This window comes from Nicotiana tomentosiformis, chromosome 7, assembly GCF_000390325.3.
Source record: "Nicotiana tomentosiformis chromosome 7, ASM39032v3, whole genome shotgun sequence".
Taxonomy (NCBI): domain Eukaryota; kingdom Viridiplantae; phylum Streptophyta; class Magnoliopsida; order Solanales; family Solanaceae; genus Nicotiana; species Nicotiana tomentosiformis.
The window spans coordinates 5,105,580-5,128,444 of NC_090818.1; the positions used below are offsets into that span (position 1 = coordinate 5,105,580).

Below are 22,865 nucleotides of genomic sequence, written 5' to 3' on the forward strand. Positions count from 1 at the left end.
CATATCTTTTTTACTCTTTAACCAATCGTCAAAAAACTTTTACTCCTGTTACTAATCTTTAATAAATATTTTTTCGAAAGATATTTTTCACTCTTTATCTAAACACCAAAAAATACTCTTTTAGAATAATATTTTCTAAAAAATAAGTCATTATCCGGAATATTTTTAGAATTACTTCATGAAATCTGACGAATAGTTCCATTTTTTTTAATAGTTCCATATAGAATATACTAGTTTAGCCCACAAAGCGGCATGACGAAATTTGCAAAGCTCTTTTTGCATTTTTATTATTGGTTCACGAGGGGTCCCAAAGTGACTTTGGCTAATTTTGTGAAGCCTTTTTCTATGTTTAATGGTTCAATCTTATGATGCTAGTGTTAAAACATAGTAATGTGATGCTAGTGTTAAAACGTATAATTAAGTAACTAATCCTAATCATATTTTTTTTTCAAAGATTACTTTTATCGCGATCGAAACTATTTATATTTGATAGCCACAAAAACATATAAAAAAAATATTAAAAATAAATAAATAAATAAATATATAAAATAAATATTTATTATTATTATTATTTTAAGAACGATCATAAGATTTTTAAAAAAAAAAAAAAAGATATTCATAAGTCTAGCATATAGAACTCTTCTTTTAGTTTGTCTCTCGAAAATAAGGTGAAAATTCTTCCAAGTTTTGGCCTACTTATCCTCCCCATAAAGACAAACTATGATGTGACTCGTACTCTTTGTCATTATTTGGAAGACTTTAGTCGCATATTCCTTTGTTATTGGATTGTCTTGTAACCCACACACTAATTCGGCTATTACTGTCATCAAAGTTGTTCCCACACTTTAGTGTTGACTTTGACCAGTGTATATTTACCCACGAGTTAACTACTTAAATTAGCTCCACGCCACATATATCTCATTATTAATACTCCCGCCGTTTTATTTTACCTATTTTAAGTTGACTAGTCATCTAGTTTAAAGATGTAGAGAAATTTTTCATTAAAGATGTGTATTAATATATAAAAATATATTTTTTAAACTTATAATTTTACATATGTCATACTTTAAAATTAAGAATATAAAATATATAAAAATGTTAAACTTTTCTTAAACAGAAAAATAATTACTAATAAGACACATAAATTAAAACAAATGAACTATTAGTTATCTTAGCTCCAGGCTACACTATTCATGAACTCTAAGGCCGCAAATATTCATTAGTATTAAACATGTAGTAGCAATAACGTCTCATGTTTGTTCTAGATCAAAAAGTATCACATGAAAATGTTTGTTCTAGATCAAAAAGTATCACATGAAATTGGACAAGAAGAATAATTTGTAAGTCAGTTTGAAATCCAATATTTAAATATCACCTCATTAATACTTAACGCAAAGTAAATAAACATAGTTTGACGTAAATACCTAGGATAAATAATCTTAAGACATAAACTGTTTGATATTCAAATAGGGTCTATATGCATTGTTACTTTTCTACTTTCATCGAATATCCACAAGAACGTAATCAAATATAAATAATACAAGTGTAAAGTGTATGCTTCTAAAATTTGACAATCAATGTTGATTGAGGTGAGGGTGAGCATGAAAATTGAATAGAATTTCTCCTCTATAGCAGGACCACCTCGTACGAATATAAAGACTTTGTCACACTAAATTAAGATTCCTGGTCCTATTAGGATTGTCCAATAGTAAAACTTCCTATCGTAGAAACTTTGTCACAATTAGAATCCAATTATTAATGTTGAAGGTTTAACATTCACAAAATTTAAATTCTAAAGTCGCTCGGCATAAATTAGTAATTAATGCCTTGTCGCTACAACCACGGGCACTTGACTAACTAGGACCATGTCTTAAGTCTCAGCATATCTTTTCAACTTGGCTTACTATTTTGGCTTCTTCGATCTCTCTCCATAAAACCAAAATATCATCTAAGTTTCTAAGGACACCACACATTCTGAACACAATGTAACCCAGCCAATAGTATCAAAGCTGTTCCCATACTGCAGTGTTGACTTTGACCTACCTAAATTCATCTCTTAGCACTAGAGGCGGATTTATAATTTAAGTTTTATGGGTTCAACATTTAAGGTTTTAGCATTGAACTCATTTTATTTTTAAAGTTATGTGTTCATATTGCTACATATTACAATATTAATAAATTTATGCTCCGCGCAAAAAGATAATTAGATTCAGTAAACCGATACCGATACATTGCATCCGCCTCTGCTTAGCACGATATTCATCAGTAATATAAAAATGGCAGCAAAAACATCTCATACCCTGCGTCTCTATGCCAAATCAAATGATATCTAAAATAAGAAGAAAAAAAGTAATTCTTAAGTCAATTGACTCAATTCTATATCCATTTTCCAAATATATAACCTATATTACTATTTGTAAAGTTGCCGGGCAAATTCTTAGACATGTGTCCATCCTCAGACTTGAAAAGGGTCGAAATACATCATTAATTCTTTTCGTTTACTATCATAAAATATCCATAAGAAAATAATCACATAATAAATAATACAAACATAAAATTTATACTTCTTAGATCTGGCTTTCATCGAATGAGAATGAGGATGAGATTGAAGAAAGTCGCTATAATTTTATCCTCTATAGAAGGAGACCACCTCGTACTAATGTTAATAAAAAAAAAACTTAAACTAAATTAGGATTACTGATCCTGTTAGAATTGTCCAATAGAGACACTTCCCATCGTAGAAACTTCGTAAAGTCCCTGTGATGTAGACATTGAATAGAAATGCCTTGTCTCTACAAGTCCACTTGCCTTACTTGGACCATAGCATTTTGTGGCTGAGGAGGACGGTTGCGGGCTTTGTGATTGGAAGAGGTGGCCATCAATCCATTCCTCACCTTGCCACATTATTCACGTATAATTTTGTCAAAATATCTTAAAAATAATTTCTTTTATTTGATATTTATATATGACCATAAAAAAAAAAATTATTTAGTAATTATACAATTCATAAGAAAATAACACATATTAATTAAAGCTTGATAAAAGTTGGACAGGTTAGGCTAGGACCCAAATTTTAGTTCATCTTGACCCAACGCATCTCAACTCAAGTAATTTTATTGACTCAACTCATTTTGACCTGTCCAAAATCGGCATAACCAGCCCATTTGACACCCCTAAACCTCAATATACTCCTCTTCGTTGTGATAATACTCTTCTTCTTCATTCTCGTCCTCTTCATCGTAATAGTACTCAACAAGTAAATAGAAGATGCAAAACAATATAAGCACTATCTTGAAGAAACAAAAGCTATAAGCAAAACAGCTACCACTTTTATGGATAACTATATAATCCAATACCAGGGTCTCCGCTTTCAAATAATTACAAATAAAGGAAACAGCACATACAAAAAAACTCAGTACATGTACAATGTGCATAAAAAGGACTATACTTTTATTAGAGATTGTACCTTTTTTCTCTTTCGTTGGTTTTATATTGTGGATAACTCTACTTAACATCTTCACCCTGATTTCGATAACACTAGCTAGACCAATGTTCCTTTACTCTCCTTTCTTTTCAAAATATTAAATGACCAAGAATTTGTAGGTCCTCCTATCCTAGCTCATCTGCTTATCATATATTCAATTTATAGGTTAGCATACTAATTAAGTAGATGAGCTTAATTTATTGTTTTTTACATTATATGTAGGGCAAAGCGTCAAAATATTATGGCCATTCTTAGGGACAAAACAGCATCTTGCACGTTGCTTTTTAATTATTTCGTATTTTTGTTTTAGCAATCTTAAAAAATTTCCCCTTTGCCACTTAAAAAGAATAGGAAATCTAAGAAAGACTATGGAATACATGAGAAGAGAATTCTTTTCTTTTTCTAATTTAAAGAATACTTGATAGCTAGAATAAAATTCGTGATCAATCTTCATGTGGCTTGATAAGAATGTTGAGTGGATAATAATAATAATAATAATAATAATAATAATAATAATAATAATAATAATAATAATAATAATAATAATAATAATAATAATATATAATAATGGATTTAATTTCTACACGTTGATACTGTATCCATTAAATATGAAAAATAAGAATCTTTTATTGTTAAATTGCACTGATTATGCAAAAGTTCATCTACGGGTCGGTACTGTCAATGGATAAAAGATAAACCCATAATAAAAATTTACAATAATCTCGTCTAATTCGGAAATGTGGTTTGTATATGTGCACGCGCCACAGGGGCGGAGCTAGCCTTGCAGTTTCAGGTTCGGTCGAACTCAATAACTTTGGTTCAAACCTTATATTCGTCGTAAGAAATTCATTGAATATATACAAATTATTAATCTAGAACTAACTGAAAACCTGAATACATAAATTTCAAATTTTAGCTCCATCTTTATGCACAAATTAAATTAAAGTAATAGAGAAAATATATGGAGAAGGATGATCAGTAGTAAACTGGTAGCTAGGCCTAGAAGAGAGAAGATGCTAATTAAGAGGTAAAAGATTGGAGCCACTGATTAGCATCAACGAAAGACGAGTTGAGGAAGGGAAGAGCTTGTGTATCATTTAGTCTTTGAACATATGGTGCCCTCAATGTCATACTGGATCCTGCTCCTGAACAATTGTACTCCCCATAAAATATTGTCCTGTATGTATTATTTTAGTCTGTTAAACTTTACAACCAATAATATAAGTCAAATGATAATGTTAAGTTGAAAACAAATAAATTTCATTATGATAAGCACTATATAAAATAAGGTTCTTAGTGCCGACGTTTAAAGATTAATCTTCTTGAATTTAACAGCTAACTTTAATGTTTGTTATTGTTTGAGCGTTATAGGAATATAATATATTCGGTGATGACGTTTTACGACGCCTATTTTTAGTCGCTACCAAAAATCGTGCTATCAATCTTCAGTAGTGACCTATCTAAAATCCATTTTGTGGTGAACGTAGTCTCCGTAAATAATAATAATAATAATAATAATAATAATAATAATAATAATAATAATAATAATAATAATAATAATAATAATACAGGGGCGGATGCACATTCACATTGTTCCAAGCTTTGATGAAATTTCTTCACAAAAATTAAATGTAAAATAAAAAATAATTTTGATTAACTAATACTTTTTATGATAAGAAGTAATACTTTAAAAATTAGATTTAACAACTTACTTTAATATTTCTTTACAGTTAGAGCACAAGAAGGAAAAAAGAGGTTTTTCGTGACGACTGTTTGTGGCGATAAGACGAGTCGCCATCACAGGTAGAGAGCTATATGTTATTGTTATCAATGGCGACTACCAATGCCGGGAAATAAAAATTTCGGTGACGACATTCGGTGGCGGTAGATTTGGTCGCCACTGTAATGCCATTGACATATAATCACTACCTTTGTGTGGCGACCAGTCGCCACAGAACATCGTCATTGAAATTTCCTATAATGTTCTAACAATAACGAACATGCAAGTGAGTTGTTGAAAGGGAGAATATTATTTTTTAAAGTATTAATTTTCTCATAGAATATTAGTTAATTGATACCGTTTTTATTTTTATTTTTATAATTTACATATATTTTTTGTGAATATTTCTCGCGCTTGGAACAATGTAAATCATGTGCATCCGCCCATTTGCATTATTTTTGTTACTTTATTGTTAGATTTTGTGGTGAATTGCCACGAAAAGTAAATAGATACACCACAAAATAGATTTTAGGTAGGTCGCTACTCAAAAGCGGCAGCACTAATATTGGTGGCAACTAAAGAAATTGCCAAAAGACCGTCGTGATTGAAAATTTTGTTTCGCGTAGTGAAGGTATGTTGGAGAAGATTAGTTTGTAAGTAACAATTATGGTGCGCCTAAGTGGATATTCATCCTTAGATTAGTTGCTCGTGAGTAGAGGTGTCAAATGAGCGGGTTGGGTTGATTTTGGGCAGATCGAAATGTGTTGAGTCTATAAATAGGCGGGTCAAAATGGGTTGAGTCTATAAATGAGCGGGTCAAATGACCCGCCTAAAAGTTACCTGAGCTGAAATAGATTGGGTCAAGATGGGCTAAAATTTGGGTTACAACCCAACCCGTCCAACTCTTACCATGCTTTAATTAATAATGTATTATTTTCTTATGAATTGTATAATTACTAAATAAAACTTTTTTCCTTTTGTTATGGTCATATATAATATATCAAACAAAAAAAAAAGAATTATTTCTAAGATATTTTGGCAAAGCTACTCATGGATCAATTTGGGCTAAAAATCAGCCCAATTTTAAATGTTTGAAATGAGTTGGGCCAAGATGGGCTGAGTTTAGTAAATGGGCAGGTCAATAACCAGCCCAACCTTGGACATGTCGGACGGGTCAATAACCAGCCTAACCTTGGACGGGTCGGACGGGTCATTTGTGCTTGGGCCAAATTTGAGAGCCCTTACTCATGAGAAACTATACACAAGGCCACAAGGGATAGGTTGGCAAAATGGGGTGTACTGTCAAATCAACTATGCCCTCTTTGTAATCCGGAGGAGATGAGTATTGCTCATTCGTTTTTCAAATGTGTGAAGTTGCAGCTGTGATATATGGCACAAAATGTTACTACATTGGTAGGGGATATCCAGGCAAGTAATGGGATGGACTGAAGAGAAGAACTGGGTTGTAACTCACTTTAATGGGAAAAGTTCCAACGTTGAGTTGTAAAAAAAAAACATTATTACGATAGTTTAATCTTTTAGATGAGATAAAACGACTTAACTGATCTCTTGAAGGGTCGTTAAAGTCGTTCCAGCCCTCAGGAGCGATGATATCAGTCATGTAAGTGTTAGCAAAGACGATAGTGGAGTAAGGCCTCCATGCACGCCCCAACCAAATCCTACCAGTCCCTCCCAAAGTACAGTTCACAAATGCAAAGCCGCTGTTTTCGTCTTTGGTAGCTCGGCCATGTGCTGTCACAGCGCCATTTATCGACTTAACTCCTGCTGCTACTGGGCTTGCTATTGATATCAACTGGCAGTTCTGCATGTTCTTGAAACTATTAGTAATACTCCTTATAGAAACCTCTTCAAACTTTATACTGTTAGTTCATTTGATTTTAACTACTAGGTGCATGATATGTGCTTGTTTTGATTAAAAAGAAATGGAGTACGTGAAATATTATGTATTTTATGGGATAATGAAAACATGTACTTTGAACTTTAAGCAATCTATTCGTACTTGTGACATGATAAATGCTAAGTGCGAAAATCACTTAATAACTTTAATTATAAGAGTAAATGTGATTTTTAACCACAAAATGATTAGCTACAATAGAAAATTCGTCACTAATTGTCCAGTTTTTGTAACAAAAATTATATTTCGTACTTAATTAACACACTCTACTGAATGAAAAATAGTAATGAAATTACTTATCGTTTTTCTAAAACGTTAAATATTTTAAAACAAATTCAGTACTAAATGTTTAGGTGAAATAAAAGTTATACCTCGTACAATGATTTGCCATTGCCAAAAATAAAGTCGATGGAACCCTGAATATAACAATCCTTGAAGTAATGGCGACCCCTATCGTCATGAAGTGTATCCTGAGCTCCAAAAAATCCACAACCCCAAAAGGCAGCTTCATCTCCTGCTATCCTTATTGCCACTGCTTGCGCTCCTATCGCCCCTGGCCCCGGCATTGGAGCTACATTCTGTATTAATGTCGACAATAAAATATGTTACAGGCTGCTTAAAATATTAAAAAACCGGAGCAAGTAAAGCTGTAACCGCACGAAAATGAAAATGATATAATATACCATGAAACTTATATTCTTGGCAATGAAGTTGGTAGAGAAAATTTGGACAGATCCACTGTAAAATGTGCCATTTGCAGAATTGGCAGTGTCATTCCATACAATAGCTGTTGTGGTATACCCTTGCCCTTGAAATGTGATATTAGGTTTTGTTTTTGGTATAATTACTTTTTCACTGCATTTCATAACAAATAAAAATAATACGTTACATAATAAAACAAGAGAAATTAACAAAAGTCACTTAGCTTCCAAACCAATAGAACTACTCCAATTCTTACAAATAAATGCCATTGCTTATCCATATTAAGCTTCTTTTCACGCTAAAATTCCCAACTGCATCAACTGCAGCTTGCACTGTAGTGAAATTACAACAGCCATTATGATCAACGCATAGAATGGACGTTGTATTAGTGTCTATAGTAGGAAAATTGGGTGAAAATTTGTCACATATTGATATTTTTGCCTTATCATCATCAGAATGATGGCGATGATCGTGATGGCGTCGATTAACATTAAGAATGCAGTTGAAGTACGTGAAATTTGTTGATACAAAAACAGCGGTTATTGCTATGAAAAGTGGGAAAGCTATGGCTTTAGGATTCATTTTTCTGACTGCAATGATACACAAAGAAGGTGACAAATATATAACTAGGAGAAGGATGATATTTAAAAATGTGAGTTTTTGGATTATATCCTTTTAAAATTGATGATGAAAGAGATAAGAAATTAGAGAACTGTTTGAATGAAGTGTAAGAATGGTGTGGCATGCCTTGCAAATTACCCTTTCCTTTTCTGTTCTTTTTTTGGGACAAGCGATACCTACCAAAACTTCAAATGGATGATGGATTCTTGAGCCTATAATTGATAAGACCATTCAGTACGGAAGCCAAAAATTTCCGGGTATTCAAATTTGAAAGAAGTAAAAAAATAAATTCCGACAAAGAGTGTTCAATATATGTAATGTACCTCTAAAATATGATATGTGTTGCTTCGCCACTGAGACCATTTCTCTAATTAGCAAAGTTGAGAATCCCTGCTATAGAAAGCAGATTAAGAGTCTTGGGCATCGTTTGTATTGTATTTTCCTTTTTTTAAAGGATTAAGATATATGAATTTAAAATATTATCTTTAAATTTTAATATTGGATAATATATAAAAACGATTTGTTTCTCAGCATAATATTTAGATGAGTATAATTTATCTATATTTAATAGCTAATGAATAAAAAAATTAAAATAAAATAATAATCTACTTAAATATTAAACTAACAAAATATTAGAGAAATCTTAATTTAAATATATGGTGTTATAAAAACTATTTGTTTGATGAAGGATGCTCTAAAAGATAGTCTTTTAGAATCAATGATGATTGTGAGGTGATGATAGGTTGTACTCAGTCTTTTTACAACAGCACTTGCAACTTTTTATTTATTACTCGTAATATCCAAATGCAATAAAATCCGCTCAAATGTACTACTATTCTGCAGGAACAGAACTAATTGAAATTAAGAGTAATTGTTGATTGGAGGTTATTTTGAAGCCCGTTAATCAGTCCCTTGCCAATCATCTTTGGACTTTTAACATATTTGATCGGTTGGCTTAAAATAATTAAAATAATATATTTTTTGTAAAGTAATATTTAATATATAAAATATATATTTGTCGACTATTATTTTAGAGGGCGGCTATATAGCGTGGATTTCCGTCATCATTTGTGAGAAATGTTAGGTGAAATTTTCCTGAATCCATCTTCCAAAAAGAGGATATGTTGCTGCTATTGTTATTGGTAGAAATGCAATTTTGAGTTTAGATTTCTACACTTGGAAGCAACTCAAAGACAGTTTGGCTGATAATAGTTAAATTTCAAAGTCAGGTCCAAGTTGGGGTATGTTTTGAAGAATGGAATCAATATTAGATTAGTTAATTAACAGGAATTTTTAAAAATCGTTATTGTTTAGTGGCTATTAACTTCTTATAGCTATCATATACATAATTACTTTATATATCTACTATTCAGTTGTTACTGTAGTGTATTCGTAGTATTCGCGATGTTGTATTCATGAATACAGCAGCAAAAAGCGCATAAAAATCAAGGTAGTCCAGTTGTACGCGCATGTATTCACATGTATTCGCGTCATGTATTCATGAATATAGCAGCAAAAAGCGCCTAAAATCAGGGCAGTCCAGTTGTACGCGCATGTATTCACATGTATTTGCGCCATGTATTTATGAATACAGTAACGGCAATCATCTTAAAAATAGGTATGTCCATATGTGTAAGAGAGGAAAAACATAAATAGCGTATTTCATGTCTTATTTCATGCCTCAATGGTAGTATATACCATAAATACTTATTTTGTTATAAAATATAAAAGGTAACTATAGAAATAATATTTTAAAATAATTTGGTTTATAATAAATAGGGTGTATACATTTGGTATAGGAGGTAAATTTTCTTTAATTAATTAGCAAAAAAGGTGGAAGTTTGTTATTTTTACAATTAGAAAAAAAATATTCCACCCAATCTTGTCATCACCATAAGGAATCTAATGAAATAGAGTAGCCGTAGAAAATACTAAAGAGTAATGTGAATTAGTGGTATTACACAAAGAAAAAAGGGTTTAGGGTGAGGAAATTAAAATTGACTTTGTCAAGATAATATAATATCTAATTTTCCGCTTTACACGTTCAGTGGGACCCGTAAGCTCCCATACATCTCCTATATTCACTTACCGTCCATTTCTCATTCAACAAGTCAACATGCCATTTTTTCCCCTTTTCCTTCTTTATTAGAGTAGTTAATAAATAATTTTTTCAATGTTATATTCAGTGAGAGAAAATATAATTTTATACACTGTTACTTTAATTTAGCTTATTTGTAATAAATAAATTTAATATATTTTTCATATTATCAAGTCATGTAAATATTTGCTACTGCATGCTATATTTTAACATAAGGATATAATTTAGTAGAAGTACTATATTGACAATATGCAAAATTTATTTATTTTTCCCCTTAACCATACGTGCAGTCATTTTCCACTAGAATTTTCGCCAAATAGGAGAAAGTGTGCGGTGTGCCCCCGCAGACCCGCTTCAATTTTTTGAACATCTTTTTCTTTTTCGTAGAAAACTGTTTCATCAAATTATACTTTATTACTATAGTTGAGTTACTATAGATTAAGATTACGTATTAATTTAACTCCGGATTATTAATAAGAGTGCATGTGAAGACATACCTCATGTATTTATTATATTTGTGAAAATACCATATACGAGTAAATATTTGCCTGTATTATCTAGTATGGTCTCTCACTATGTACTAGCTGAAAATTTAATATATAAACATATTATTATCTTATTAACAAGACACAAAAACAAAGTGAAACAACTGGCCCTAATTTTTGACAGAGCAAAAAGATGATATATATCTGATAGTTGGAACTTGGAACAGTTAGAATTCCAGTGAGGCTTGGCCCTCAAAGTTTTGACGTGTCTACGTATGCTTTAATATTTACAATTGTACTTAATAACATTCCCTAAAGTTCCACTCAATCAGAAGTACTTTCAGTCCTATGAACTTACAATACTCCAATTCTTATTTTCTTTTATACATACATCACTGGGAAGGTAAAAGTTTCCTCAAGGGTGTTCATATTTTTAAAAAAAAAAGTAAAAACAAAATTCGACAAATAGTATTCAATATATATTATGTACCTCTAAAATATAATATTTTATCTATATATGCAGTATAATTTATTTTTCGACAAAGGGCGATCAATTGACCACCCTAACCAAAGTGTAGTTTCACTCATGCGTACTTGCGTTATTCCGCATGGTAAAAAAAATCGCACAGAAAGAGCATCAAACCCTATATTAGTCCAAATAGTAACATTTATTTTTTTCAAAAGGAAATAAATAAAGAAATCAAGAAAAAGATTACATATCAAAAAGAGGAAAATACATTGTAAACAAAATTTTAAGTACTCCTATATATGTAAAACAAAAAGCAGCAGTGGGGATCTTCTTCCGAGTGGGACTTATGTACAGGTTACAGCTTATGTTATCAAAAGCAAGAAAGTGACGGAAGTCACACAAAGTGGCATAAAATCATGAGTGAAGCCGCCGAAGTTGAAACTTGAATTTAAACCTATGATGAGGAAAAATCAAAAAAAATCTATGTGAAATCAAATTGATCAAAACATAAAGTTATTTTCAGACTTGTTCTCATTAGAAGGAGAAGATCCACTCTCACTAGGAGAAACCAACGTAGAAATCCTATTACCCTCCACGTTAGGTCTTGTTAAATTGCTGGTGCGGCCCACTGAGCTGAACATATAGGGTACTTGATTTTGTTGCATTGGCTGCTGAAACTGTATATTATAAGCTCCAGAATTAGCAGCAGTAGTAGGGTTCACAATATTATTATTAGAGGAGCTAGAGCCAAAACCTAAGTAGGTTCCCTGTGTTGACGCAAATGGTGTAGTAATTGAACCACCAGTGAACTGTTGAACCATGGCTCGGAAATTGGTGGTGTCTGTGTTCAAAACAGTGGTTGGTGTTCGTCGAGAAGCTCGTGAACGACGTCGTATAGGCTTGGAAACACGGCCATCGGCTGGGCCATGGTTGTGGTGATCTGCCGGAGTAGTACTACTACTGATTATGGACGTGGTAGCGGTGGTGACCACCGTAGCATCAGAGACTCGGCCGTCGGAGAATACGGTGGTTAACGGCGATCTTTGAGGTTGGCCGCCGGAGAGGCTGTGTTGGTAGAATTGTGCCCAGTTGGTAGGGTTTGGCATGGTTTCACTCATGCCCATAAAAAAGTTGAAAAGGGAAAGGGGATGAAGCTGAGAGTTTGAAAAGCAAGTCTATGTGATTAAAAACTTTAGGAAGAAGAGAAGAATAAAAGCATAGGATCATCCTTTGTATTTATACATATTTTGAGACGGTGGAGCTAGAGTATTAAATACAAGTTCAGAAGAATTCAATAATTTTAGATTAAACTAGATATTTTTATTAGAAAATTTAGTAAAATATATAAATATTTGATTATGAACCTAGTAATTAAGAAATTTATAACTCGAATGGTAATTTAAAATCTGCTGGATAGTCAAAGTAAATGACTAGTACTATACTTAGGATGTCAAACCGGATGGTTGGGCCGGATATAGGCAGGTCAGAAAACAGGTAATGCAAAAAACGAATTCCGAATCGGGTTAACCGACAGATAATAATATTCATGTTATCCATGGCTTCTTGAATATGATCACTTTTGGAAAAATTCATAGTCTTCCAAACTTAAGAAAACCTCAATTTGAGTCATTACAAATGTAAAAGTTAAACCCATTAGTTATCCATTGATTTGGATAATATGATTTTTATCCTTATTTGATCCGTTTTTAAAATAATTATTATTAAACCTATTTTTTAATAAATATTATAGGTAGATAACTATTTTCTCTCTATCATTTTGCGACCAATATGCTATGCTATAGTGGCTGTGTGATCATGACCTGAGTGCCGCCCCCTAAGCCGAGTCCTCATTTCTTGAGAACAAAATGGCACGTGAAAGTCGCGTGGGTCTGCGACGGGAGAAATTTGGCATATTTGCGTTGAATATTCTCTCTTTTTCATCATGTGAATTGCGAACAAAATATACATTGATGATTCAATAAACAAATAAAAACGAAAAAGCTTCATAAACTACTCTTTAGATTTAGTTTTATACATACTAATCTCTCTTGTGATTTGAAATATTTCAATAAACTTTCTTATTTTAATTTCTTTTATAAAACCTATTTAGTGATATATAATACTTTGTATGCTATTCCTTTTGTGGAATTAAGCACTAATAATAAGTTTGGTAACACGTTCTTTGGATTTTTTTTAATCATATCTTATGCTTCAATTTACTGGCAAATCAAAGATTTTTAAATTATAAGTATTCAACTATTCTTAATTTAAAAATTGTTACTTAGACTGAGTGCTTAGTTAATCTATTTGCATAATTTTTAGTTTTTCTCTCTATATAATGTTTATTTTCAAAAGCAATGATTGCTTAAGCATCCATAATACATAGCGCAGATCAGCCATATCGGTAGTGCTAAAACTTCACTGATTTTCTTTTCAAGGGAAAATTAAAAATGATGTTGAAAATTCTTGAGTGTAATAATTAGAAAAGTATGATAATAAGTGAAAAATAACTAGGTTCATCAAATAATAATAAATTGAAAATTAAATTTTGAACTTTTTTAGTCGACAATGTCGTCATAACTCGATAAACATTATCTAGGTCAATAAAAATTATCTAGGCCAAACTAAATTTTGAACTTCAGGTTTGTAAGTGGCTGCAGTTGATTTTTTTTTTTTTTGGGGGGGGGGGGGGGGGGGGGGTTGCTTAATCTTCTAGATATAGTAGTCCTTCAAAGTGATGCCTGCCGAAATAAGAGGTGGCAAGTTCCAGGAAACAACATAGGCTGATCTTTTTTCTTACGATCATGGACTGTTTACGCACATTTTAATTAATTTTACGAGATATTAATTAACATTCATTGAATCTTGACTGCAATAGAATGGGTGGTAGGTATATACTGACTAGGATGACTTTAATTTGGTCCTCTCTTTTGGAGGTCTTCTGCTTAATTTGCGTCACCTTTTCTTTTCATTTTTTTTCTGTCTTCAGCTAGACCTACACGACCTTAGCTTTCCACACTATGATTTTGATGCTTAAAATATACCCTGACTAGTATTTTATCGGACTTTGATTCATTTGTTCCGGTATGTCAAGATATGGAAAAAAGAATAAAGTTAATTACATGTATATAGACATGTCGACACATACACAAAAGTTTTTCTTATTAGTTATGTAAAAATGTTTAAATAATGCATTAGTTACGTAAAAAGACTGTACATATGACTATATGAGACTATTTCGTTGGCTCTCAAGTCTCAAATAATGCTCTATAATTAGTCGTTTAAAGATGTTACATCAAGTAAATTTGTAAGTTTTCTAAAGCACATTTCTCTTTCTTTCTTTCTTTTTGTTTCTGTACCAACGGCAGAAGAAATAAAAGTAGAAGAAGAGAGAAAAAGTATGAAAAACGCATATATAATAGTCAATGTCGGTGTAATTCATATACATCGTCATGGATTACCGTCGAATGTTGAAATATATGGCCAAGTAGTGAATATTCGACGAAAATAGTTTTTTTTTTAAATTTCTTTATTCTAAATTTTGGGATGGAAGGAGAGAGCTACTTCTCGGAAGTTAATTAGAAGTAATCATGATTTAATTACTTATAATTAATAATGCAAGCAAAGATCTTGGGCCCGTTCACCAAAAAAAAAAAAAAAAATCAACATGCGTGATCTACAAAGAATCCGACTACTACGTGATGAGACATGATAAAAGCATATATCTACGTGTAAATAAGAGTTATAAAACTATTGTTTCTTTAACTATTTTTCTCGTCTTCTCTGAGGGCAGTGAAAGCCATCTGATATAGGTTGGAAACTGATCTCTGCTGCCTTTAGTAATCCTAATTCAAATTGATGCAATTTCTCATTTGTCTAGCTAACTAAGTCGTCCTCTAACTTGCTTGGAAGCTATTCATTTATAGCTAGTAAATATGAGTTGCTGCCAATGAACATGGCTCAGAAATGTTAGTTTGTCTGCAACCTTATTGGTTTCTCTGTAGCAATGTCTCACTACTACTGCTTTGTCATTAAACTTATAATATTGGTTTCTCTGAAAATAATGGATGATTATGATTTTGAATTGTGATTTTTGTTATATTGACCGACTTAATTATGTATGAGTCGAGTTGACTTGCTGACTGCTGTTACTTGATTGGAGCAACTCTAGTTTCAGATAAACCAATATGTGTATTTGTTATATTTTCAATGATCAATTTCATTATTGTTAATTAATATTAAAAGACGAATTCCTTAATATGTATGAAAACAACCAAAAAATCAATTAAAATGGATCGGAAAGAGTATTACTACTATATTCTTAAATAAAGTGTTATTACTACGTAATGTCTTTCTAAAATAAAGCGTCATATCCTCCATCCTAGTGTATTTAGAAATAGTTTGACTTTAAAATTCTTATTTTATTCTCCATGAGATGATTTGAGCCACACAAATACTTATAGATTGTTTTAAATTCAAAATCGTATTTTTAACTCTGTGCTCAGTCAAATAACCACGCCTAAAATAAGACAGAAACTTTTTTCTTTTTTGTAATAAATAGTATATTTTACGCCTTCATTTGAAGTATGAACTTATTGGATTAATCGCGATAAGTTTGACTCCTCTACTTATCAACCTTTATCATACTTGAGAGGAGTGGTCACGATCCTACTAACTACACTTCAAATTTAAACCACCCACTTTGGCACCCGTGTTCTATAACATTGCATATCTTGAAACTTATATTGCACGAGAAAGAAGAAGAAAAAAATATTGCACGAGAAAGAGACAATAATGGTGACCGTCATTATAGGAAAAGTCTTACCTATGTGAGTCAAAGTTCAAACAAATACTACTAGCCGTCTTTGTTTTTTCTTCTTTTTTTTTTTTTTTTTGCTAAAGCTTCTTTGGTAGGAGAGTGTTTTGCCAACAAAAGAAATCATGTGATATAGAATTGACCAATGTAACACACTCCAAGTGAATCTCACATTGACAAAAAAACTAGAGAGATATTGGGTATTGAAGGAAGAAGTTCCATTAGATCCTAGTAATGCGTTTTAAAGTCGTAGACTGAAAGCGAACAATATCATTAGTAAGTAAGTCTTTCCATTGAGTTTAGACAAATCTCGCATCTTTGAGATAATTGTGCGGTAAACCTTAGCAAGGAATCCTTAAAGGGATATTGCATATATAATTCAAACTTGAAATAAGTGGAAAATGTTTTCAATAAAAGATGTTCAATATATGTTATATATTTCTAAAACCTAATATTTTACCTATATACAATGTAACTTTTTGACGAAGGGCGGTCAATTCGATAGGTTGTAGCTCCGCCCCTACTTTTAAGCCTCAAAATGGACAATATTACTTGTGGACTAGGTTGTTAAGTAAGTCTACACTCTCCAAAAATGTTCTCACCCCGTTCAAATAGAGGCACAAGGTCTGAGTTTTATTAATGACATGCTTTAGTAATATAGCTAAACCTTTGCTATTTTAAGACTGCTACAACTCTTAGGAAGTCTTCTCCTTTTCGCATGATTGTCGGAGGGGAGAAAGAGACTTGGATATTTTTGTTCATTATGATGCATATAAATATTTTCTCTATTATATAAATCAAACTATAATATTAATAAATTAGGAAATTGCATAAGTTGCTACATTTTGTATGTGTTTCTTAAATGGTGAAAATCATTTACACTCCCTAACTTTGCTTTAAAAAATCAAAGTTCACCCTCCCCCCCACAAACTAAGAACAATTATCATTCTCCTCGATCCTATACAATATCTATGTTGCCCTTGTTATTTTCAATCCCATCCTCAATCCTTTTTTATTGTATATGCTACTTTTATGATTTAAATTATGTTATATCTTATTATAAATTAAAATTAAAATTTATTAAAATTATAAATAGAATAGTCCTTTTTATAAATTGTCACAAAATCTATCATACTTTTATGGTTTATATTTGATATAACGCGCATTAAGTATATCTCTAAGTTACATTTTTTTGGTGTTAAATAGATAATTTTTTAGAAGTTTATTATAAAATCTATCTTTATTTTTAATAATTAGAAGATTTTGTATTACATGCATTGAGCATATATTTATTGGTTCTCACAATTTTTTATTCTCGATTGTGTAAAAAAAGATTTAAATTTAATTTCCATTAATAACATTATTGATAAGATTAAATTATTTTATTTTTATTTTTATTTTTCTCATCGTTTTTATTATTCAACGTCATTACATTATATGCTTGTTTATTATTTTTTACTTTTTTCAATTTGAAAATTAAATTTAGTTGTTATATAGGTACATAGCATAAATATTAGAAAAGAAAAAAAATATCATGATGCTAAAAAGGTAAAAGATTAAAACCAAAAAGAAATAAATGTTGATAATATAAAGGTTAAAATAGGTATTTTAAAAAAGTCAACCGAGAAATGGGGGAGAATGACAATTGTTCAAAGTAGAAGGTGGGTTTTATTTTTAAAGTAAAGTTCGGGGTGTAGATGATTTTCACCCTAAAACATGTCGGAAACCCAAGCGGAAAAGGTTAGTAGCCACTTCGAACCAGTGGTTTTTGCTAATGTATTGCAACTCTATTGAACGAAAAATAAAAAGGAAAAAAGGGTTATGTGCAGCAGTTGTAGTAATCTTTTAGGAGTTAACAAAAATGTGTATCTAAATAGGTCGAGGTGTGAAAACTAAAAGATTTCTATATGTCAATCTCTTGAAAACAAGTTTTGAAAAAACACAGAGTTAGACCTTTCTAATGGTATGATCATTTTGCAAATCGTATTAATCCAAACATGTAACTGTCTGTTAATAAAAATAATTGGTGGTAGAGAGGGATGGAACGGATTTAGTAAAATCAAAATATCAAATATTCCACTTCCTCCTATAATACAAGGTAATAGTTCTGTACAATTATATTATCATTCAATTCTGATCTCAACCAGATACCATGATGTTAGAATTAAAAGAATTTTTTTTCCCTTACTTTCATTTTCCCTTTTATTAAAGAATTTAAGTTATATACTATCAGTAAAATTTTATCTGTGATAACAGATAAGTTATTATATATTTGTATCAGATTATCATTATGCTTATAATTGAAATTTACCTATTATTATCGTATAAGTAATATGATTATGCTCATATTTTTCATCAGTACTCTCTGAAACAAGGCCAGAAAACAGAATTCTCTTCATAAACAAGCCAACATTTCTTGTACATTAATTTCCTTCTCTGTTAAACATGCTTAGGCATACAAAACTTTTACAGTAATGTACATTAATTTCCTATACTGCTAAATTCTTTAAGGCGACAAATTAAACGCGCTCCGAACCTGCATAGAGAAACACTAATCCTGCTAATGTTTTCCTGCGACACTGGTTGAATTGTCCTACAGTAGGGAATGGAGAGTGAAATTTGGACCCAGGATAATGATGAATAAACAAATATTGACTATGTGAATCACAGTCATACCATATCAGATGAATTGCCCTGAATGTCAAAAGAAGTTTGCAGTAGTGGTGCTCTGAAACTAAGCTGTCCCTGCAACTGCAATTCACTATGAGCTAACATGAGCATATTTGACCAATTGACAAACTAAATTTAACAAAAATACTAGGTCTAGGACTTTGTGTTCATACCAGCCCTTGAAAACTTTGAGGAGAGTAATGATCACCGGGGGCTGATATATAATTCACGTTTCCCTGCGAGAGAAGGAGTAATTGAGTAAAAGGGAAAATAATTGGATGTAGTCATTCATACTTGTCAAAGGTCAACCAACAATTTTGTCTACTCCAAATATCTTCCCATTATCAAGATCCTAATAAAATAGTTGCCTTACCAGAACACCGTGAGAGGCTTGATGACTGCTGTAACGGTTATCTCGTAGCATAGAAAACGAACTCAACTGGCCCTGAAAAAATACCACATCACTGAATGAGCTCTGTTAAGCAAATAAATTCCGTGGTCAAGTGTTATAAAGCTTGAATGCAGAAAGAGGATGCAGCACCAATCCATGAATGCTCTGATGAGTAGCATAGTATCCGTCAGTAGTTGCAATTCTGGAGCCTGAATCCTGTAGTAGTATAAAGAAGGATCAAAAGAGCTTAAACGCTGCTAAGTTATAGTCTAGCAAGGGATATCTCATACCATTCCTTGTACGGGCCTCTGAGCAAGGAAAGCAACGTCATGACTTGGCAATTTTGAGTTTGGTTGATCCTACAAAGGAGGAAGCCGTTATATGTAACCTAGCTCACAACGTATGTGCAAAAGATTAGGAGCCAAAAGATATACCATCTGCAGGCTGCTATCTTGGATCCTGGTAGATAGTACTTCAGCGTTAGATTGCACCTATAGCACTTCCACTATTAAAAAGTTACTTTTGGCACTATTATTGAATCTCTGCTAAATTAGATCTTATACTACCTTGCGCTTTTTCTGCATTTTCTTTCTCTTTGATGACTTCACCGTGCTGCCATCTTGAATCTCTTCATCAACGTTAGGGTTGCATTGAGAAGAAGAAATGTTAGAGAGTAATGCACTCTTCACAGAGTTGTTTGCATTGACACAATCTTGCATTGCAGCTTTGATTGCGTAGACAGCTGATTCATAGGTTTCCTGGGATGAAGATCCAACTTCACCAAATTTGGCAGCTAGTTTGCAAAGATCATTGAGACGTTGGATGCTGTAACAAGGGGGGCTTGAAATCCCGCATGCTCTCCCTTTAATTTTTGCCTCTCGTGTCCATCGCTTTAATATATACACCGACGGGATATTGGGGACACCATTTACTTGAAGAACTGTAATTGCATGTCTACAAAGAATACCTATATACTCAAAGGAACGGCATGAACAAACAATGTAAGATTCTCTTCCACTCCAGGATAGCATAAAACTCTGGTGTTTATCACGGTCATTAACTCTATACAACTTTTCAGTTCCTTCTTCAACTTCATTCAGAATAGTGCAAGCAGCAACGCCAACAACCTCAGCTTGAAATTTCATGAATAATGAGTTTGTATAGACAGTAGACATTTGTTTCTCATAAGGAGAAAGAGTTTTTATGGTAGGTGGTTTGTGACGTGTTTCAATATCAGCTTTTGCTTCCTCTTCATACTTGTCAAGCACGAATAGCTTGTACCGATCAATGAACTCTTTGAACGTAGTCTCAGAGGAAATATACCTTTCGAAGGAGGAGGATACACTTTCAGACCACTCAACGGTAGAGAATCCAGCCAAGAAAGTATTCCTCATGTACACTGGAACCCATTTTGTTCGATTTTCAAACAATGATCGAATCAATTCATTATCCGTCAGCTTGAATGTATCAACCATTTTCCACCATCTTTTTTCAAATTCTTCCTCGTTAAGCGTCAACCACATGCATTCCTTCAACTTGTTTACAAAATCTTCAGTCTTACTTATCTTATTGCCTAGATCTTGAGAAACTTTCCCCATTACATGCAACAAACAAAAACAATGCCGTGCCTCAGGGAAGACCTCCTCTACTGCTTCTTTCACGGAAGTGTCATCATCAGTAATAACTACTCTAGGACTCTGGCCACCTACAGCTCTAAACCAAGTGTGCATTAACCAAGCAAAAGTTGATGATGTTTCATCCCCAACCAAGGCACATCCGAGCAACAAAAATTGGAAATGATGATTGACCCCAACGATAGGTATAAATGGGACTGTATATTTGTTTCTGATGTAATAGGTGTCCAAATAAATTACATCACAAAAATGGCCATAATCATTTCTACCTTTTGCGTCAACCCAAAATACATTCCTCATACGTTTTTCTTTGTCGAAGTCTATAGCATAATAAGAATTTGGACTCTCAGCTTGCATAAGAGCTAAAGTATCAAGCAACACTTCCACATCCCCCTCATTTAATGCAAGCTGCAATCCCTTTTTCTGGTACTCTACATCGGCTGATTGCTTGCTCCTTCCCCTGACGGAGCAATAAAAGTCATCAGGGCAAATCTCATGATTATGCTCCTTCACAAAGCTATATATATACCATTTCCCATCCTGCCTTCTCTTCATATGCACACTGGCCTTGCAGTCAGTCTTGGGACATGATCGAGAACTACCAGACTCGCGCTTGGCCCCAAATCTAGAGCATGCAATCTTCACATCAATAAATTTACCCGACTTCTTTGACCTACGACTCGCCTTTATCGTAATGCCAAATCCTAGTGACCTCGCATACTCCTTGTAGAAAGAGTAAGCAGCCTCCTTTGTTTCAAATTCCATACCCTTTTGTGGCTCGTTGTTGGCTATACACTTATCTATAATATCGACATCCACAACATCCATACCTATCGCATCGCCACTTCTGTCAAATTTCACATTTTGATCAACTGCACTTTTTCCCATATACACATTTAACGTGTCAACCCCTGAAGGCAAGTCAAGATCAATTTCCGTAGAAGCAATAACTTAAACCACACAAATTGGCATTTTACAAATGACTAACAGAACTATGGATTTTCTCCCTCACTAGAGAAAAACAGCAATTCTTCCCCTTGTGCTACTTACATTTTACTCATTTCCTCGATATATCTCAATACAAGTTAAGCACAGTAAAGGATATTAAATCAAAATCTGGCTATCGGCCTATCGAAGCAACTTTCCTCTCTTCTCTACAGAAGTGATCTTTTAATCTATTTCAGCTCATTTAACTGAAATATCGGGAAAAATAAATAAAAGGAAAGATCAATAACAAGGAAACTAGCTAATAATGGTCACACAGAAATCAACACAGCTAAATGAACCACAGCAAATCCAACTAAGACCCAATAAAAACTATAAGAATTTCAGAATTTAAAAAAAAAAAAAAAAGGAATTCAATCAATTGACTAATCCTATTATTTCTGCTTTTGGGAATATCATTAAAATGAGATTGTGTGTTTGTGAATAGAAATAGTACCTTGAATGTTTGTCAAATTAGGCGATACTTCATAGGCCAAGCCTAGAGGGAGAAGACAAACAGAGTGGCGCTTTTCTTTTTTCCTTTTTTTTCGTAAACTCCAGGAGAAAATTATATTATTGTTTTTGCACTTATCTTTGAGTTTCAAAGACATATTTGATTTCCAGAAACTAATTAATAGTCCAATACAATGTATTTTTTTCAATAGTTAATCTAATCGTTGATCTAATTTTTTAATTTTTTATATTATATGCTACTATTATCATTTATTCCAGTATTAGTACTACCCTTGTTAGAGTAATTTTCTAAAATATATTAATAAATTTTATTTTTAACTATATTAAAAGCACGAAGACCCTTAGCGAAATGTCGTTCGTCTTTTTTACCTTTTTAAAATAGAGTTGACATTAGAGAAAATA

At 32.4% G+C, this 22,865-nt stretch overlaps 3 protein-coding genes across 9 annotated transcripts; all 3 read right to left on the reverse strand.

Moving 5' to 3' along the window:
* Positions 1-4,278: 4,278 nt before the first annotated feature.
* Positions 4,279-8,482, reverse strand: LOC104104057 (probable pectinesterase 8). 2 transcript variants are annotated; one of them, XM_009612041.4, is made up of 5 exons: positions 8,078-8,482; positions 7,803-7,974; positions 7,491-7,697; positions 6,767-7,026; positions 4,279-4,661 (listed from the first exon to the last, which is right to left on the reverse strand). In XM_009612041.4, exons 1-5 carry the CDS (start codon positions 8,401-8,403, stop codon positions 4,505-4,507), a joined length of 1,122 nt encoding a protein of 373 aa, XP_009610336.1. In that variant the 5' UTR covers positions 8,404-8,482; the 3' UTR covers positions 4,279-4,504. The 2 variants fall into 2 exon arrangements, with proteins under 2 accessions (XP_009610336.1, XP_009610337.1); XM_009612042.4 differs by having other exon boundaries at positions 6,767-7,017; positions 8,078-8,437.
* Positions 8,483-11,994: 3,512 nt separating this feature from the next.
* On the reverse strand, positions 11,995-12,600 carry LOC104104058 (VQ motif-containing protein 22-like). Its single transcript, XM_009612043.4, has one exon. The coding sequence runs from the start codon at positions 12,598-12,600 to the stop codon at positions 11,995-11,997; it is 606 nt and encodes a 201-aa protein (XP_009610338.2).
* Positions 12,601-18,683: 6,083 nt separating this feature from the next.
* LOC104104059 (protein FAR1-RELATED SEQUENCE 2) lies at positions 18,684-22,590 on the reverse strand. Of its 6 annotated transcripts, none has more exons than XR_011409472.1 (9): positions 22,447-22,590; positions 19,938-21,916; positions 19,806-19,862; positions 19,662-19,730; positions 19,522-19,587; positions 19,354-19,425; positions 19,154-19,216; positions 18,987-19,071; positions 18,684-18,903 (listed from the first exon to the last, which is right to left on the reverse strand). XR_011409472.1 is itself a non-coding variant. In XM_070181258.1 (9 exons), exons 2-9 carry the CDS (start codon positions 21,891-21,893, stop codon positions 18,871-18,873), a joined length of 2,385 nt encoding a protein of 794 aa, XP_070037359.1. In that variant the 5' UTR covers positions 21,894-21,916; positions 22,447-22,590; the 3' UTR covers positions 18,684-18,870. The 6 variants fall into 6 exon arrangements, 3 of the variants coding, with proteins under 3 accessions (XP_070037359.1, XP_018628908.1, XP_070037358.1); XR_011409473.1 differs by having other exon boundaries at positions 18,987-19,061; positions 19,806-19,876; XM_070181258.1 differs by having other exon boundaries at positions 18,987-19,055.
* Positions 22,591-22,865: the final 275 nt, after the last annotated feature.

Excerpts from the sequence above, each read along its gene's own strand:
- LOC104104057 (XM_009612041.4), bottom strand. The coding sequence starts at position 8,403 with ATGAATCCTAAAGCCATAGCTTTCCCACTTTTCATAGCAATAACCGCT. Across the intron at positions 7,975-8,077 it reads ATAAGCAATGGCATTTATTT|TGAAAAAGTAATTATACCAA; the intron begins GTAAGAATTGGA and ends TATGAAATGCAG. Across the intron at positions 7,027-7,490 it reads ATGGCAAATCATTGTACGAG|AACTGCCAGTTGATATCAAT; the intron begins GTATAACTTTTA and ends AAGAACATGCAG.
- LOC104104058 (XM_009612043.4), bottom strand. The coding sequence starts at position 12,600 with ATGCCAAACCCTACCAACTGGGCACAATTCTACCAACACAGCCTCTCC.
- LOC104104059 (XM_018773392.3), bottom strand. The coding sequence starts at position 21,893 with ATGGGAAAAAGTGCAGTTGATCAAAATGTGAAATTTGACAGAAGTGGC. Across the intron at positions 19,863-19,937 it reads AAATGCAGAAAAAGCGCAAG|GTGCAATCTAACGCTGAAGT; the intron begins GTAGTATAAGAT and ends GAAGTGCTATAG. Across the intron at positions 19,217-19,353 it reads AAGCCTCTCACGGTGTTCTG|GGAAACGTGAATTATATATC; the intron begins GTAAGGCAACTA and ends CTTCTCTCGCAG.